This window comes from Peromyscus leucopus, chromosome 4 (assembly GCF_004664715.2).
Source record: "Peromyscus leucopus breed LL Stock chromosome 4, UCI_PerLeu_2.1, whole genome shotgun sequence".
Lineage (NCBI taxonomy): Eukaryota > Metazoa > Chordata > Mammalia > Rodentia > Cricetidae > Peromyscus > Peromyscus leucopus.
The window spans coordinates 87,648,948-87,666,972 of record NC_051066.1 but is presented as its reverse complement, the minus strand read 5'-3'; the positions used below and the strand labels follow the sequence as shown (position 1 = coordinate 87,666,972).

Genomic DNA, 18,025 nt, shown 5'->3' with positions numbered 1-18,025 from the left:
GCTGTGTGACCTATAAGGGGATTATGTATCTACTGCCTTTGATTCATTAAGAAAGATGAGAATCTTGTCTGACTTGCAGTGTTGAGAACTTTGTGAAGTTTGAATAGCTTTGCATTAAGTATAAAGCCTTGATATTCAAGGTATATCCCACTTTGTTAAAAATGCAGAATCTCAGTCCCACAGCAGAATCAAAATCTGCATCCTTCCCAGAGGCTCTGGCGATGTGCATATACCTTACATTCTGAGAAACAGTAGTCTAACACAGGAGCAAAGGCAAATGGTGGCCATGCAGAAGAGCTCCTTTCTAATTGTGGAGTAAGATGAAAATAGGGAAAGGTGACTAATAATGCAGAACATGAGTTATAAACAGCAAGTGACTAATGCAGAGTGAAAAAAAAATCTCACAGAAGTGGCATCTGAATTGAATGTTGAATAAAGAATCAGAATGAGTAAGTCAAAGGAGAAATGTAACCCCATTAAGATGCAAGGAGGCTAGTGTTGTAGCAGCAGGAAGCCTCAGGAAGGGGTGGGACAGTAAGAAGGTAGAGATTTATATATGGGATGGATAAATGATAGATCGGGCAAGGTAGATGCGGTGTAGATTGTGGCCTTACATGCCAAGACCCAGTCTTCTCATCCAAGAAATTCGTGTCTAACCTGAGCTGAGCATTCGCCTTGTGAAATGGGCATACTACAGTGTTTGAGCAGAGAGATGCTGTCAGAGAGAGAACTGTTTGAGAGTAGCTCAGCTTTCAAAGATGATCTGTGCTTTGATGAAAGAGATGCCTTTTTTGTGCAGGGACATGATCTGACCTTCAGAATAACAAATTCTATTCTTAGGACGCTGTCTGATAATAGACTTGTACTGTAATATGTTTGTGCATTATACTGTAGTATTGTATCTGCTTTAATAATACAGAGACAAGATAATTGGAAGGCTCTTTCAGCTCTGTGATAGCACAGGAGTGGGCAGAAGGATGGTTGAAAGGAAGCTGATGTGTCGTTCTTTAATAACAACAGCCCAGAGGCCAGTGATAATCATACCACATCTCTTTGTTCAGTACAAAATGTAGAACAAGGCAGCAAATCTTGCCTTGATTTTTAAGAGAACCATCTGTTGAAACTAAACATCATGTTTTGTAATCACCTTAAGGTACAATGCCCTATGTACTAGTACTCTTCAGGTCACCAGTGTATCATCCTAGATCCAAGATCCTCAGTAGAGATTGTTTGGTCTTCTGTAGAAGAGTGAGGACAACCATTGTAGGAAGTACCTTCTCCTTTGTCTCAGAAGAGTTATGCAGTCATTGTTGTCTCTATCCTCTTCTGCATCACAAATAGTAAGCTTTGCCGTTAGGCTTCACATTTCCTTCACTTAAAGCAAAGAGAGAGAAAATCTGAAGACCCTGCCAGACCTTGGGATAAGACAGCTGGAATAGGCTTTGGTGTGTGCAGTCCCCTGAGGAACATCCTGTCTCTTGCTGCAGCTTTGGAGTTTACAGGGAGAGCCTTTTGTGCTGTTCCTACCCATTGGTCTAAGTAAAAAAGATCCCAGGACTCTGCTAACAGCTAAAGTTAGAAAATAAAACTTATTGAGTGGAAATGCCCCTGCCATCTGTGCCTTTGTGCGAAAGGGTCCTGTTATATCATTCTCTCTCTAGGTGGTGCTGTGCTCAGAAACTTGATGTGGCATAGAAGTGTTGCCTCCTCTGTCCTGAGCATTCTATGCAGTCATCACAGGGTTGTCTCTGAATTCCATCTTGAGGCTTGGCAGTAAATAAAAAGAATAAAAGCATGTGCCATGGTTGACATTCAGAGTAATACCCCAAGAACGGCCCAGGGTCCTCTAACCACCTCTCTGCAAGATCTGTTTCTGCCCTACCACTAGTGATGCTCCTCATGTCTGTCTGCAGATTGAAATGAATGGCACTCAATCATCATTTGGATTTTCCAGATAATTGTTTCTTTCCAACCACCAACCACTGTCAGGAGTGATGGTCATGAGCGATTGTGGGCCGTGACGCAATTATAGCAATTGATAATTCAGGTGCCAACCCACCAGAGGAATTATTCTCAATGGGATAATCTATTGAGCAAGGCTTATAGATCACTGAGTCTGAAAACTGTTGCCTTCATCTATAATTTCACTTGTGCAAGAATAGTTATGATATCTCCCTATTGCCATGCATTTTCATGTAATGTGTATATGTAATCTCATGATTGCATCTCAATCTTTGGGTACATACATTTGTGGGTTATTGGTGAAATTATTAAGACCACTTTACGTAGTTAAAAGGAGATTTATTTAATGGCGTAACTTACAAATTAAGGGATAGGTAGGTCGCAGGGTCTAGGGAAGATGTATCGCAGCCCAGTGGTGTTCTCTGGAGCTCTGCTCAGTCCACCTCCACCATTCAGGGTCCCGGAACAGAGAGAGCGCTGGCCCATCCAGATCTCGGGTCTCCAGGTGCCTCCCTTGGCCCCACCTTGTAGATGTGACAGTTGTCGAAGTCTCAATAGGGGTTGGAACTTCCAGATTAAAGCTAGAATGGCTACCCACTACAGTGGGTGGTCAGAAAGATGACTTCTCACTGAGCTGTACAATTTTGATATATGGACAATATGCTAGGATATGCTCCATGGCTGGATCTGTTGTTTCACAAAAACTGTAGACACTTAAAAGCCTACCTTGTTCCTTTAACTCAGACTAACACAAGAAAATAACAATTTCTCCTCAGTCTAAGACGGAACTGCACAAATTTTGCTCATTTTTACCTTAGAGCAAGTTCAAACTAGACTAAAGGCCTTTGCAAATAGATCATAAGTTTAAAACTTTACAATTATGCACAAAATCAGAGCTGCAGGTGTCTAACCAAGGTTATGTATATAAAGTTCCCTAAGAAAAGCATGCCGGTTCTTCACTTGCCACATCTGCTGATAAAGACCTATGCCTCAGAGTTTGTCACACTGGCACTGTGTCCCCTCCCTGTGGTCCTGAAACCTTGAAACCTTGTGTTGCCGTGGTAAATGGCTCAGCATCTTATTGCTTACCCTAGGAATGTTCTTTTGACCAATAAGAGGTAGTAACTCTTGTAATTTTTTTATTGCTTCAAGCCTCCTGTAAAAAGAGGTTTTTTGGACTAGATGGGTAGAAGCAGGAGGATTAGAACAGAGAATTAGAGCTAAGAAATTATATACGATTAGGACAAGAAAAGTAGAAGAATAAAGAGACATGTTTGGAACAGCATGTGTGTGAGAGAGTTTGCCCTCAGATACCCTAAGTTCCTTTCACTTCCTGTAGCAGCTAATCTGAACCCTGAAGATAGTTTTCAGAGCTGGCCTCTGAGGCTATTGATAAACCATCAACCACATGAGATTTAAAATGAAACAAAACAAAACAAAAAACACCCCCTCTTAATCACAAAACTAGTATGAGATACCACGCATATAATACCAAATTTACCAGAACCTAGGATCCTCTGAAAATTTTAAGTTCATGCTTTCTTCTTGCTCTCATAGGATGGCGGTTCTATATACATGGTTTAATTTAATTCCATTTGCATACAATCTTGAACCTCTTCAAAAGTTATATCTTTTTGCTGAGTGTAAGGAAGGGGCAGAGGAAGATGGCATTTTTACTCCTTTTATTTATCTTCTTCCTATATTGCCAGTCTCATTTAGGCTACAGGTTAGTTGGTTGTGTATGTAGTGACTGTCCTAGTTTGTGACAATAAAATCTATGCTAATGGTAGTGTCATATGGCCTTGCCAAGTGGGTCCTGTTATCCATATAAACTTCAGAGACTCATGTGGATCCCTGATCCCTGTGTACAGGTAGACCTGTTCCTCTAAGGGAACTGTATGTCTTCAACAGCCTAATCAAGAGGCAAAATGGTAAACTATATGACTCAGCAGCATTTGCAGAAGGAAGGAAGATCTAGCCACAAAGCAAATTAGTTTAGAGTAGACTTGGAAAACATCTACCCTGGCTTCCACCTTTGATGTTTGCTCTGGAGTTCTATTCAGACCACAAGTGTCTACATAACCATGCTACAGTTTGCCTAGTAAAATTGAGCAAGTTACTTAATTCTCTAAATCCTGGTTCTTCATCTGTAAAATGAGCATAAAGACATAAATCTGTAGAGTGTTCAGCCCAGCATTCAGAAAGCAATTGACAATTACTTACTGTTGTAGTTTATTGCATTATTGTTGCCCCTCCCCCTTGTCTATCATGCAGAATTATAAAGTTACATGAAATATTCATGCATTGAGTTGATAAGTCCCAAGACAGTGAGATGGTTAGCTAGACCTGGTTGGATAGATGGAAAGAGTTGAGTGAATGTGGCCAGCTATCAAATCTACTTCTCCAAAAGAAAGAGCTTCATCTTTCTTCTATGACTTCCTAGGTGTCCTTTGCCTGATTCAAGCTTTAGTGTTATCTTCTCTTCTACTGTATCACTGAGCTTCTGTAGCTCTACCCACTTAGCCCTCCAGGGGTCCCCAACACTTACCTCCCATTGCTCTAGCATCTGTGACTTCTATTGCTTTTATATTTCTTCTACTGTGTTCAGCCTTCCCCAGAAGAGAGGGCTCCAGCCCACAGGGACAGTTACTCCATTCTATAACGTGATGTACTCTACCCTGGGACATACTGCCAATTAAATCCAGGGCATTCATCCCTGTACCATCTATCTACTTCTATCATACTGACTGGTAGCTGAATTGTGACTCAGAGGGTATGATATCATATCATACTGGTAGTCCTCCTCATGACCTTGGTCAAGTCTGTCAGTGCCTTAATTCTTCAGTTTCATCCTAGTTGATTAATATCTATTAATAATAATGAAAAACCCAAGTTCCTTGGGGGGGGGAAGACTCAAAGCAAATAATACTTCTCTCACTTTCATTTGTCAGTGGGTCTGTCTCAAGGCTAAGTCATCTTTTTGCTGCTTCCCACCCAGAATTTTACACCTGCTGAGTGTCTATCCCACAATTCTATGAACGAGGAAAGGAGAAGAAAGATTCTTAAAGTTTCCTGGTCTCTGTTCACATCAAGCTTGGAGTGTTTAATATCTGGGCTCTAAGATAAAAGCACCATAGTATTGTATTTCTGACTTGAATTAACCCTTTATCAGAATGACTGAAATACTGTCTTAGGAGAAAGGTGGTTTACATCAAAAAACATTCACTCTCTTAAATTCCATTCCCTGTAATTAGCTCTTTGAGAAGGGAGTAGTTCCTCTTCATCCCCAAAGTCTAGTTACAACATGTATCAGAGCTCCCTGTCCCACTGAGGAATTAGGAATATTTTCTGGTAATCTTTGTTCTACCCTGTAGTCAGATTTCCAGGTAACTTGTTTATAAGTAGCAAGCATAGCATTGCTAGGGTAGCTTCTGATTTAGTCTACTGCCTCTCTGGAGTGACAGGGCCAGAGATCTGGCCCCAATGTTTGGTGGCCACCAGAGGACTCCAACATTCTGCTAGGAGGACATTAATGTTCTCTAGTTTTAACAATGGTACTAAACACGTCTTTATCCTAAATATGTTCATATTTCCTAATACCACCAACTAGTATGCAGTGCTCAGTTCATCTATGTGAACACCCATGGCTTATCTGGCGAAAGTGTCTGTATATAATAAGAATGCCGTGGCTTAGATGACAATATGTAAGTACTTACTCTACAAAGAATGCAGTTTACCCTTGGGATATATGAACAATATAAAAAGTTCTTATTGTTTAACATAATGTCTCAAAATTGCCCTTTTTTTTCCCAGAAAAGATGAAAATGTCTTCCTGAAACACATTATTTCACACACTAAAAAATATTAATAGTAAAACCACTTCTCCTAGGAGTGGCACCAGTTTTCTTTGTGGGGAACCCCAATGCCTGCACAAGGCATCTGCCTCAGAGATGTTCCTTCCCTTCCTGGCCCTCTCTGCAGCTTCAGCTGTCTTCCAGCCGCTTGCCTCCCACATCCTCCCAGATCCAAGATAATTAGTGCTTTCCCTACTTTCCTGATTTGTTGGTCTACAATTATGATTTATAAATAGCCCACAAACAAGAAAGCCAGACAATCTGAACTTCTGCTTTGGTCTGTTGTGAATGTTTAAGTATGATCAGGTCATAGAAGTGAGCTCGGAGAGATGATAGTAGTGGTGGGAAAGAAAGCTCGAAATGTGTCTGGTGTAGCTCAGCTCTCGTGTTCCTCCTCAGGAAGGACAGTAGACAAGGGGGTGGAAGCTTGTAAACTAGCAGCAATATAGTCTGAGTAGTCAACGCTCTCAAAACACAAAGGACCGTTGACCTCTCATTCACTGATGAGCCGTCTGAGGCCCAGAACAGTTGAATAATTCGCCCTGCACTTCACTTTTATTGTTGAATTCTGTTCTTTGGCAGTGTCATGTAGGTGCATGTATCCGGATTACACGTCCCACGTATCCTGATTACACGTCCCACGCAGCCCTCTTTTTCCTCCCTGCAGTCCTTGTCAGTGAGCTCTCATCCCTTAGAGTTCCTTGCCCAGATTCTTGACTTTTGGGTTGATGTTATGACCCATTTAATTTAACTAGGGCCATCTGTGTGACCTCTAGATTGGAACTACCATTGGAACTCATGGGGTTGCCAATAAGAACACAACTAAGGGTATAACTACCACTGTTACTGAATCTGTCTATTAGTGAGGGGCAAAGCCCCTGGAGTCCCACCTCCATCCATGCCTGACTGTTGATAGGCCTATTCTTGCTAAGATTCCACGTAGACATCCACACTACCAATGACTTCATAATTAACAGTGGCTGTGTCTTGCCCAGAGGATGTCATATCACAGTCCTGCTCTCTGTCTTCTGGCTCTTTCTACTGCTGCTTCCAGAATGCTTTCAGAGGGAATGGTATAAATGATAAATGTCTTGTTTAGGGCTGAGCACTCTCCTACCACTTATTCTCCACACTTTGGGCATTCACCAACATTCTGTGGAAAGAGAGACTTCTCTGTTGAAGCATGACTGTAACGCTTCTCCCTGGGTATAAATACATGTTCAGAAGGCAGCTTGACACTATATCAGTGCAGCTCAACAACAGCATCTAATTACCTGCTTGGACCTAAAAGCTGTTCTTCCATGGGCATGCATGTATTTTTAACCAGGTTTATAGTATGTATCTTGGGTTCCCTACAATGGGGGCAGGCCTCATATCCAATCATAAAACACTCATTTAGCCCCATAAAAGTAGTATCAATAGATACACTGTCATTTTTTAAATTAACTGCAGCATGTGTACTTAAGATACAAAGTTACTGTAGTAAAGAATTTAACATTTGTTATCTCACATGGTTGACCGTTTTCTTGGTTTTATTTGGCTTTTGTTTTGTTTTGTTTTGCTTTATGTCTATTTTGTTTTTAGTTGTGTTTTTATTTTCTAAGATATGGTCTCACTGTGTAGTCCAGCCTGGCCTCAAACTCCCTGTGTAAATACACTGGTCTAGATCTTTGGATCTTCCTGCCTTGGCTCCCACTGGCTGGAATTACAGGTGTGCCCTACCAGACACCATGTCTTCATTGTTCTTACAAAGTTGGTTTGTTTCTATTTATTTTACATGGATGGATATTTTGACTACATGAATTTTGTGAACAACTTGCATGCCCTGTGCTGGCAGAGGCTGGAAGAGGGCTTTGGGTACCCAGGGACTGGAATGGTTGTAAACTTCCATGTAGATGCTGGAAATCAAACCTGGGTTCTCTGGAAGAGCATTCAGTGCTCTTAACTGTTCAACCATCCTTCCAGGCCCTAAGATCAGTTTTAAATAAGGCATAGATAATAGATTTCACCTTTTTCAAATTCGTTTTACTCTTTCATCTTAAGAACACTCATAGCTGCATGATTTTTTTCACAAATCAATTTGAAGAAAATTCACCTTTCTATCCAATATACTAAGGACAGTGTTGTGTCCAGGCAGCTTCCTGTTGTTGATTTTGTGTGCCAAAAAGACAGGCAAGGGTTGTTTCCTGGAGCTCCCAATCTGAACAGGAAGTACAGCTCCAGCCTCTCCACAGCTTCCTCCAATGGTACCTCACTGAAGCCACAATCTTTATTCTGCAGGTTTTGTGCCCATTTGCTCTCTGGGCTGTCGCAGATTGGCCGCATGAATCTTGGGACAGATGCCAGCACCTTCAAATTTTATACCATGTGTGGCCTCCAGGAGGGCTTCGAGCCTTTGCAGTAAATATGAACCGAGATGTTGCAGTGTGGTTCAGCAAGCGCCTCCCAACGTTTGTGAATGTGCCAAAGATCATCCCCACATAGAGGTAGCCTTACACCATGGGTGGGCGAGTGGGCCAAGGCATTAAGTTTTCACAAAGTCTGCGGTCAACAGGAAATGGTTACCTAAGTCCCCACCCTGGCTGCCTACCAATCACCTCCTCGGGTCTTCATAGCTACAGTTGCAGACCTTTAACTTACAACATCCCATAAGAGCTAATAGCCTTGTACACAATTTTCCAGACTGCTTCCCAGGCTAGGTCACCAGATTTTTTACCAGCATTCCTACAGGGGCATTGCCATGGTACTTCATGTCCAGAGACTTAAAACATTGTTTTCTTCACAAAGTTGAACAAGTCTACTTGGCATTATATATGATAAAATGTGTGTTCCTCCATGTGTATAACTTACATTTGCAGCCTTATTTATATTGGTGCTGTTACTAGCATTTAAGCTGAAGTGGGAGACTTTATTATGGCGCTTCCACCTTTAAGGAAAGCAAAGTGCTAAAGAGTGTAAGAAGCCAAGTTTGGGTTCTGGATCTGTTTTGATGAGACACACCATGATTTTCACGTAATGGACATGGGGGGGGGAATGCTTTCAAATAAAGCAGCTTCATTGCAGTGTTACTTGGGATCAAGACAGGGTTTGCTTCCAACTGCTCTAAGCCCTCACCTCACCTTCTAGAAGGTCTGAACCTGGCAAGCCCCAGCTCTTAATTGCCCTCCCCATTGACCCTCACATTTTGAGGTAGATTGTAGTTCTCTGGTTGCAGGATAACCATTATTTAGAAGTGTGGTTCTGAATCCTGGAAGTCTCACACACCTTTGGCAAACAATAGACTCTAAACTGGAAAAATAAAAGGTCTGATAGAAAGTGTGTTAGAAGGCACTTGTAAGTTTAGTACCAGGGAGGCAAAATCAGCCAGATCCATGGCGCTTTTTAGCCAGCTAGCCCAGCCCAGCCTAGTTACTGAACTCCAGGGTAAAGAGAGAACCTGTCTCTCAACTAAATTGTTGGCCTCCACACACAGGTGCATACATGTTCTTGTGCTTATATACACATGTGCACATATGAACACACACACACATACACACACACACACACACACATGTAAATTATTAATATTGCAGGTTACCACTCTGCAGTACCTATGGTCCACACCATGAATTGTCTCAGGATTTAGAGCAGGCTCAGGACACCTCAACTCTAGGGCTGGGACTCCAGCACTGTTGGAAACCTATGGGGTAAAAGTACCCTCTGAGAGAGCTTGTGTGGTTCTTCCTGAGTTTGGGGTTTTCTGGTCCCTTTCTGTAAGATGTTCTAATGATGCCCACTGACAATGGAAATCTTTGGAAAGATTTTCTTTCTACCATTACCCCCAATTTAGAAGGTCAACATTATGAGGACACACACTATATCACCCAGACAGCCTTACTCTCTCCAGTGTTTGTTCTCCATCCTTGGTCTTGTAGTGAACTTGGATGTGTTTTACATCACTAATTTCTCCAACCAAGAAGTTTCAACTCCAGAGCTGGTTTCCTAGCAGACAAAGCCCACCTCTTGAATAGCATAGTTTACTTTATTGCTGGTGATATCCATAGTTTGCAGAATGTCTTGTTCAATGTTAGGTCGGTGAGAGACAGGAACAGGGTCAAGGTCACACCCTCCTATATATCAGGTTAAGGACTCATGGTATGTTCCCAGGTTGTGAGAATTGACGGCACCATGGACAGCCCCCCATGCCTAAGGTGACCCACAAGACATTCGGCACACAGAACAGCAATGCCAACATGATCTACTGCCGCCTGAGCATGCCCATCGAATGCCACTCCTCTTTCAGCCACAGCCCCTGTCTAGACAGTGAAGCCTTCCAGAAAAGGTGAGGGTGTGGACAGTCCTGTAATTCTCAGAGGTACCAACTGTTTCTGTTTATTTTGTACTTAACCACAACGTAAGAAGTGAGTTTACGGTGGCCTCTCTGCTTTCAGTCAGGTAAAGAAATGAGGATGTAAATGGCTGGGGAGATAATTTTGTCTGTGAAGTGTTTGCTGCACAGCATAGAGACCTGTGTTGGGTCTCCAGAGCCATGTTTGTTTGTTTGTTTTAAGAAAGATATTGTGGCATATACCTGACCTCCAGTGCTAGAGAGCAGAAACAGGTAGATCTCAGGTGCTCACTGGACAGGCAAACTCTCAAAAACAAAGTAAATGGAGGCTTGGAAACGCCCCTGAGGTTGATCTCTAGCCTCCGTCTCATGTACATACACATGCATATGTGCCTATACATATATGTGCATCTATACATCTATGTGCCCTGCGTGCATGCACAAATTTGTACCTGCACACATGCACACACAAAGAAATGACTATATATGTGTATGTGAGTTCATGCAAGGGCATGTGTGTATGGAGGTGCACACAAAATTATGAAGCCCATGCAGCTAAACAGAGCAACATCTGGAGAGGATGTTTCTGCTTTCTTGGAATCTCTGAGCTTGAACCTCTTTGTGTTCATAATTCTTGGAGTTTGAGAGCAAAAAAGACTGCTTCTGTGTGAAATGAGAAATTTCCAGAGGCCAATTGCCGTCTTTGCCTAGCTATGGGCATTTCCCAACCTTGCCTCTGTGTGCCTCTTGAGTAATGTGATTTCTTCCTCCTGATGAGGAATGGATTCCTTGCTGTCTTTCTTTCCTTTGATGTCTATTTTTAATCGCTGGTGTGTGCCTACTGTCTAAGCTGTCTCGTCCAAATCTCTCGTAGCAGTTCACTATCCACCAAGGTTTTGAATAAGCACAGCTGCTTGAGGGAGCATAGGAACCATTCAGAGGCATCTCTACCTGTGTTATTACAGCGCCCCCATCCTCCTCCACAGTAACTTATAACCTGCAGCAGGGGATGCTGGAAGTCATAGTACTGCCTGTGGCAGCAGCTTACAAATGAGCAACTCCCAAGACCAATTAAGGTCACTTGTGTATAGAAAACAGCCAGTTTCCTAAACCTGCCTTGATCGTTAAAGGTAGATCAATTGCCTGTCAGAACTGTGGGGTTCTCTACACAACTGAATAGCTAAAATGTGGATTATCTCCCCTAGGAAACAGATGCAAGAAATACTCTCTCACACAACAACTGTAAGTAAATATGCTCAATTATGGCTTTAATTATTTGATCTGCTCCTCCTGGTACTATACCCCACACAGTAAAGATTTGTCTAGAGATCTTCTTTAATTGTCAATTACTCTGTCTCATAATATACATTTGGATGCTTCCAGAACATTTCTATGGTGTTTGTCGAGTAAGGGAAAGAAAGCAGAGCTCAACCTGGAGCTCCTAATTGGGCATCATGTGTCCTTGTTACCATTTGCCACCAGGGACCCATCACTGCCTTTCTGATTGAAAGAAACATGAGTTGGAAGAGTCCCAATTAAATCCTTTTGTTTGCTCTTTTGTGTCAACTTCTATGAGTCGGTTCCCTGGTGTCTCTGTTCGGTGCCAGGAACAATCTTGCAAGCAATCAAAGAAGAGGCAGGAAGGTACCCAGAGGATAGAAGCTACTTCAGGTTCCTTTCCTCAGTGACAGTAGTCAGGGGAAAATGCTTCCTAGTTTCCTTCTTCCAATATTCCTCAGCACCTGATGTCCATGGGAGAAATACAAAGCCGCCCCTTCTGTAAAGTTCCCTTGAGTTCATAAACTAAACAACACCAAAACTAAGATTCTTGCTGCAGGAAATCATACCCTGCTATTGTGGGCACTATGGCCCAGAACATTATATATATATTCCCATTTAATCTCCATTAAATTGACTTAATCACAACCCCTGTGAGATACGTGATACTGTGTACAGAGAAGACAAAAGACTTAACCCAAGCTCACACAATAATAATCAGTTGTGCAAAGATTCAAGCCTAGGGTTTTTCTGACTATGCTTTTTTTTTTTTTTTTGGCTTAGTCAAGAAAAAATTGGCATAGTATGAATAAGTAAACCTACTCAGTGTCGTAAAGAAAGGGATGAAGTGGTCACCTTCCTTGGTGCCATAGCTATTACTATAATGTGGTGATAAGCCTCACAGATTGTATGATCCTCATTGGGAATTTTTATCCTCACCACTGCCTGTGGTTGGCATAAAGGCCACATAGAGTGGGTTGGTGGCTGGGATATAAGTATTTTCTTTTTCAGCTTCTTTCTCGAGACATTGCATAAACCAAAGCCTTTCCTGAGTCTAGAGTGCAGCATGGTATACCTCCTCGACAGTGTGTTGCTTTAGCCAGACATGGTGACATAGACTCAGAAAGGAGGGACACCACAAGTTCAAGGCCAGCCTGAGCTACAAAGTGAGGCCCAACTTGGGAAAAGCAAAAGAAACCTTCCATGTGTGCTTCTTCATAAAAATGAGCCAAGTGAACTGCTGACTGATTTTATCCCTCAGCTCTCCTCCCCAGACAGACACCACTCACGAATTCTCTTGTCCCCTCCACAGCAATGCTACTATGCTATCCGCATTTTTGCTGGCAGGATCCATCATGTGTCTGGGTTGGATGGGTGACTCCAGACTACCATTTATACAGTGAAAAGTTTGACCTGAATAAAAACTGTACGTGACTGTCACCCTGGGAGATGAAAGAGGTCGGGTCCATGAAAGGTAAGGAGGATCCAAGAGGCTCCTTTCTCCCTACAATAGTCACTTACACCTCATCCTTCACCCCAGATAGAGAAAGAATCCTAGCCTGTCTTAAAAGGTGAACAGGAACTTAACTTTAAAAATCATTAAAGAAACTGGGATCACCAATGACAGTGAAAAGGGAGTGTCTGTAGAAACAGAGGTTCATTTATCACATATATAAATCACAATTCAGGGATGGGAGATAAAGATAGACAGTTGGGGTCAGAGAGCCCTCTTGCATTTGCTCCATAATTTTGAGGCAGGCCTCAATTTCTACAACATCAGAACCAGACAGAAAAATTGCCTGTGTGCCTAAGAGAAGCTAGTTTGGGGAAAATTGAACAGATGAACAGTAGCACACATCAAATGACAAATCAAAACACCTCATCCCAAGGGTTTATAATTTCTAAAAGCATAAAAAATATAAAGGAGACATGGAAAACCATTGATAACAACCAATGAGTAGAAATTGGGACTCTTTGGGGAAATATGTTTAGCCCCCACTGGGTTCTCCATTGTCCACTGGCACTGCTCTCAGGGAAAATCTTTGCCTAGATGTGAAGCTCCATCCTAATTGGTCTTAACAATAAAAGCTAGAGTCAGATAGCAAGGTGAAAGCTGAAATATCAGAGAAGCAGAGCAGCCATCCACTAGAGACTTCATCTTACCCCTATGAAATCTCAGACCAAAATGGGGGCGATCTTGTCTCTACAAATCCTCAGACTGAATGGGGCAAGATCCTGTCTCCACTTACCTTATATTCCTGTCTCCAACTCCCTAGTACTGGGATTAAAGACGTGAGCCACCACTGCCTGGCTATTTCTCTTTTAGACCAGTTCAATCTCCTGTAGCCCAGGGTGGCCTTGAACTCCTGATCTTCCTGCTTCCTCCTCCCAAGTGCTGGAACTGAAGTTGTGAGCCTCCCAGGTGCTGGGATTAAAGGCATGAGCCTCTACCTCCTGGGCTCTATGGTTAACTAGTGGCTAGCTCTGCCCTCTGATCTCCAGGCAAGCTTTATTTGTCAGAACACAAACAAGACATCATACAACATAGATGTGTCCCAAACATGACCTTAAAAAACCATCTGTTTTTATGGGACCTGAAAAAAAACATCTTATCATCTGTCTAATTCCTATCCTCTGGGCTTGGAACATCTTTTCTCTGTGTAGCCATGTATCAAGAGGTAGTAGGTCCTTCTTAGGTAGGCCTTCACACCCTACCAAGTGATGGATCCTTTTCAGTCAGTGCTTTTTATATAATAGAGCTCATCAAAAGCTGACCATCAGAGGTGAGTCATAGCACCCTCAGTGCAAACCTCTATGGGTCCATGATGAAAAGCACAGGCTCTGAACTCAAGCTTAGATACTGACTAGGTTTGAAATGAATTCCAGTCTCTTACTAGCCATGTAAGCTTGAACTCTGATTTCCTTATATATAAAATTAGAATAATTATTCAAATCCCAGAGTGCTGTAAGAAGTAAATGAATTAATTCATAAAAGAATGCTTAAGACAGTGCCTTACCTTGAGTACTTGATAAATATCAACTATTACTATTGGCACTTAAAGCAAAGCTTGGTGCGTTGTGGTGATCAATAATTCTTAGTTCGTTGTCTGACATAATAAGCAATAAACACAAGATTGAGTTTTACATGTTTCAGGGTATTTTAAATTTGGTGTCTTTAAAATATACATAAAGCCTGCCACTTCACAATGCACAGCTCAATACATCAGTAATTGAATTCTGTAATTTAAAAAGCAGTGATAACATGGCTTGAGTTCAATCTTTATAGAAATCTATCCATGGCTATAACTGGAAGCCACAGTTTGTAGAGGTCTCTGCTCAAGGGCACTCATCCTGAGAAAGCAGCCCCATTGTTGCCCCATATAAGAGAAAATGAACGGAAAGGGATATGTACTCAGAAAGGGGATTTCCACTCACAGCAGAATGTGGCAGACTTCTAGAAACAGAAGAAAACAGTATCTCTTAATCCAGCCTGGATCTTCCAAAGAATAGCTCAGAGAGGTAAACCACCTTCAGGATATAGGATTCAAGGATCTGTCCATCGCACAGTGCTGAATGCATGTTCTGGGTTCCTTCACACAACTGAGCACTGCAGTAGGAACCTAGGCCAAGCCATATCAGATTAGTCTCAGTGTGTTTCAAAGGGTTTCTCTAGCATCAAGTGGAGAATCAATTATCCTTTAGCCTAAGAAGGCCACATTACATCACATCACTTCAAAAGCCTGCATCACATCACTTCAAAAGCCCAGGTCCTTCAGCTGTTGCAGCCCAGGTGAGCTGAGGAAGCAGGACTGACTGCTTCTTTCCACTACCCATTGTAAGGGGTTCTGAGAATCACATTTCACATTGCCTGTCTTCTCCAAAACTCTCTCTAGGTATAAAATTCTGCAGTTAAGAAATGAGAGCTAGGGGTGTAGCTCAGTAGTAGAGCCCTTCCTTACTCTGCATCGGATCCTGGGTTTAATTCCTGTCACCACAAAAGTGAAAAAGATAAGAAATTTGGTTTGGGAGCCTTTAAAGGTTTTTGGTCATCACAGTTTGCTTTTAAGTGTAAAGGCCACATGGCATTCTACACTCTGAAAATTGGTACACAGATAGCGAGAGAGGAACCTAAGTGGTTATTTAGCTATTTAGGCTATTTAGTTGTGTGTATTATAGACTTCTAGAGATCAGGAACAAACAGTATAGTACAGTTCAGGGAGCTAAGAGGCCATCAGAGACAAGCAGTCTATCTGGACCCCAGTTGCCATTCCAAGGAATATGGCCAAGTTTCCAAGCACTTTAGGGCCTGTGACCCTGGATATCAGAAAGGGATACTGAACCCATATTACTGTTTCTGCTTCTCATACCAAATTCATCTATAGATTTACCTAAGGTTAGTCTCCTCTCTGTGTTTTGATTTTCTGTCCCTAAAATAGGAGTATTACCCTCCTTTGTATCGGAAGATTGAATTTCTAATGAGTTTGGGAAATAGCTATCTGAATACTGAGGTCTTTGGAAGGGGCAGCCTGCCATATTGCTACATCTCCACACACAGTACTTCATGCCTGCATAAATTTGGTTGTAGCTGAATGGTTTCATTCATAGAAAGGGTTCTGGGGCATTTTACAAGTGAGTTATGATTAGAAACCACCCAGACTATATTCTGTAACTCCTCTCTTTTCTCTGGTTTTCAGTGTGAAACGCAGCAACTGCTATATGGTCTGGGGTGGGGACATTGTAGCCAGTTCCCAAAGATCAAGTCGGAGCAATGTAGACCTGGAGATTGGCTGCCTTGTAGATCTGGCAATGGCATGTTGTCCTTCTCAGCTAATGGAAGGAACTTGGCACCTGCTATCAGGTAGGTGTGGCTTCTGAGGCTGAGCTGTTGCTTTGGGCTTTGGGCTGGGATTTATGGTCATGTTCTTCATTCTCTTCCACGAGGACTTCATCATCCTCCACCATACAGTTGATGAAACCGTATGGTATACTGGCCATTAGATTAGCAAATAAACAAGAACAGAGTGATCGAATTTTATACAGAGAAAAATATATCTATTTACTGGGTGATTTTTATATAATGGTCATCTCTCAAGAGGAAACGGCAGCTTTTCCTTATTGAGCTCTGAAAGATTATTCATTTATTCTAAAAGTACTTCTCTGTTGCCTTTATACTATCTGTGTTAGATAAGATGGGAGATTTAAAGGGTGGACAGAAATAGTTGTCACTTTAAGACATTTGCTTACTCAGAATAGAAACCTATAAAAACTGAAACAAGAAAATTGTTTGTTGGTACTACCTGGTAGTGCTTTATGAGTCTAGAGACCCATAGAGTCCACCATAGGAAATGCTATGCTGAGGATTGTATTTCCAAGCATTCTCAACACTCTCAAGCACAGGACAGTGAGTCACATATATGGGTAGGTAGAATTTGCTGAAGAAGTTCTCTCTTCCATGAAGAACAATCAGCAGAGTCTCATTAGGGAAAAATCTTGGTTTTGAGGGAGTGAAGAGAGCAGTACTCTAGGGAGGCACAATGGATCAACAGATAGAATAACAATTTGCTCTATGATTGGTAACGGGAGTTCCATTTGGAGAGGGAGGGAGGTATACATAGGAAATAGGGAACTATGGAAGGTCTCAGCATAAAAGTAATGTTCAGTAATTAAGGAAGCTAAACTTAGTCTCCTGGGGTCAGCAGTATAGATAACCACAGCAGATGTGTAATACCCTGTTACTATATAATAGATAAAAACCCTGATTTTTGGTCAGCCCCAGGTCACAGTCTGTGGGATGAAAGGCTTTAGGCAGCCAACTGTCTCACCTCTGCTTGGGGAGATGGGCCCAGGTGTATAGCAGACAGATCCAGCAGTCATTCCAGTCCTGAAAGATTCGTTAACCAAAAATGATGGGTGGACCGAACATTGTCTGCATGTCAGGAGCAGCTCACCGACAGGGAGGCAGTTTGCCTGTCTCTTCAGTAGTTTCTGCAGTGAATGGCACACTCAGAACCTCCTCCCAAGAGGAGTACAGTCAACACTTGGCAAGCTTGACTGGCAGCTGGAGGGCCCAGCCATTTCCAGAAAGAAGCATTTGTGAAACCCGGCTCTGAGGAAGAAAGTAAAGTACTCTTCTAGTACTGACTACGATGCTTCCCTCAGCCCAAATCCCTCGAGAAGCTTTTATATACATTACTGCTGTCCTCCAGACTCCATTAGTGTTTTCCCATTACCTTCTGAAATGAGCTGGACTGAAGGGTCCCTCCTGAGCTGCAGAGAATTCTGGAACATCTAATAACTTTCACAAGCAGTTGGACTTTGGAGATCTGCAAACATGAATGAATTAACAACAAAACAGGGTGGCATTTGCAATAGCAGTGACTTGCCTGCCTCTGACGGGTTCATGAGGTTAACAAGATGCTACAACCAAGAGAAGGATGATGCAGCAGCTTCATCACATCCTGCACGGTGATTCCTAGGTAATATCAGACAGGATGGACCATTATCGTCTTTGAGCAGGGTGTGAACATGCTCTCCTGGGGCATCTTCTTTATTCTATACATTCATACTCTTCTCCTACTGCTCAGCATTCTAGTCCCACAGAGCT

At 42.2% G+C, this 18,025-nt stretch overlaps 1 protein-coding gene across 1 annotated transcript in view; it reads left to right on the top strand.

The window, feature by feature from the left end:
* Positions 1–18,025, top strand: part of Ryr3 (ryanodine receptor 3) — a gene marked incomplete at its 5' end in the record, with an annotated part of 626,824 nt that overhangs the window by 228,655 nt on the left and 380,144 nt on the right. The window contains 13 exon segments of the mRNA XM_037205092.1: positions 8,097–8,114; positions 8,117–8,209; positions 8,212–8,280; positions 8,283–8,302; positions 9,963–9,999; positions 10,002–10,137; positions 11,349–11,385; positions 12,734–12,764; positions 12,767–12,850; positions 12,853–12,895; positions 16,116–16,225; positions 16,228–16,254; positions 16,257–16,279. Of these exon segments, the coding sequence (XP_037060987.1) occupies positions 8,097–8,114; positions 8,117–8,209; positions 8,212–8,280; positions 8,283–8,302; positions 9,963–9,999; positions 10,002–10,137; positions 11,349–11,385; positions 12,734–12,764; positions 12,767–12,850; positions 12,853–12,895; positions 16,116–16,225; positions 16,228–16,254; positions 16,257–16,279 (728 nt within the window).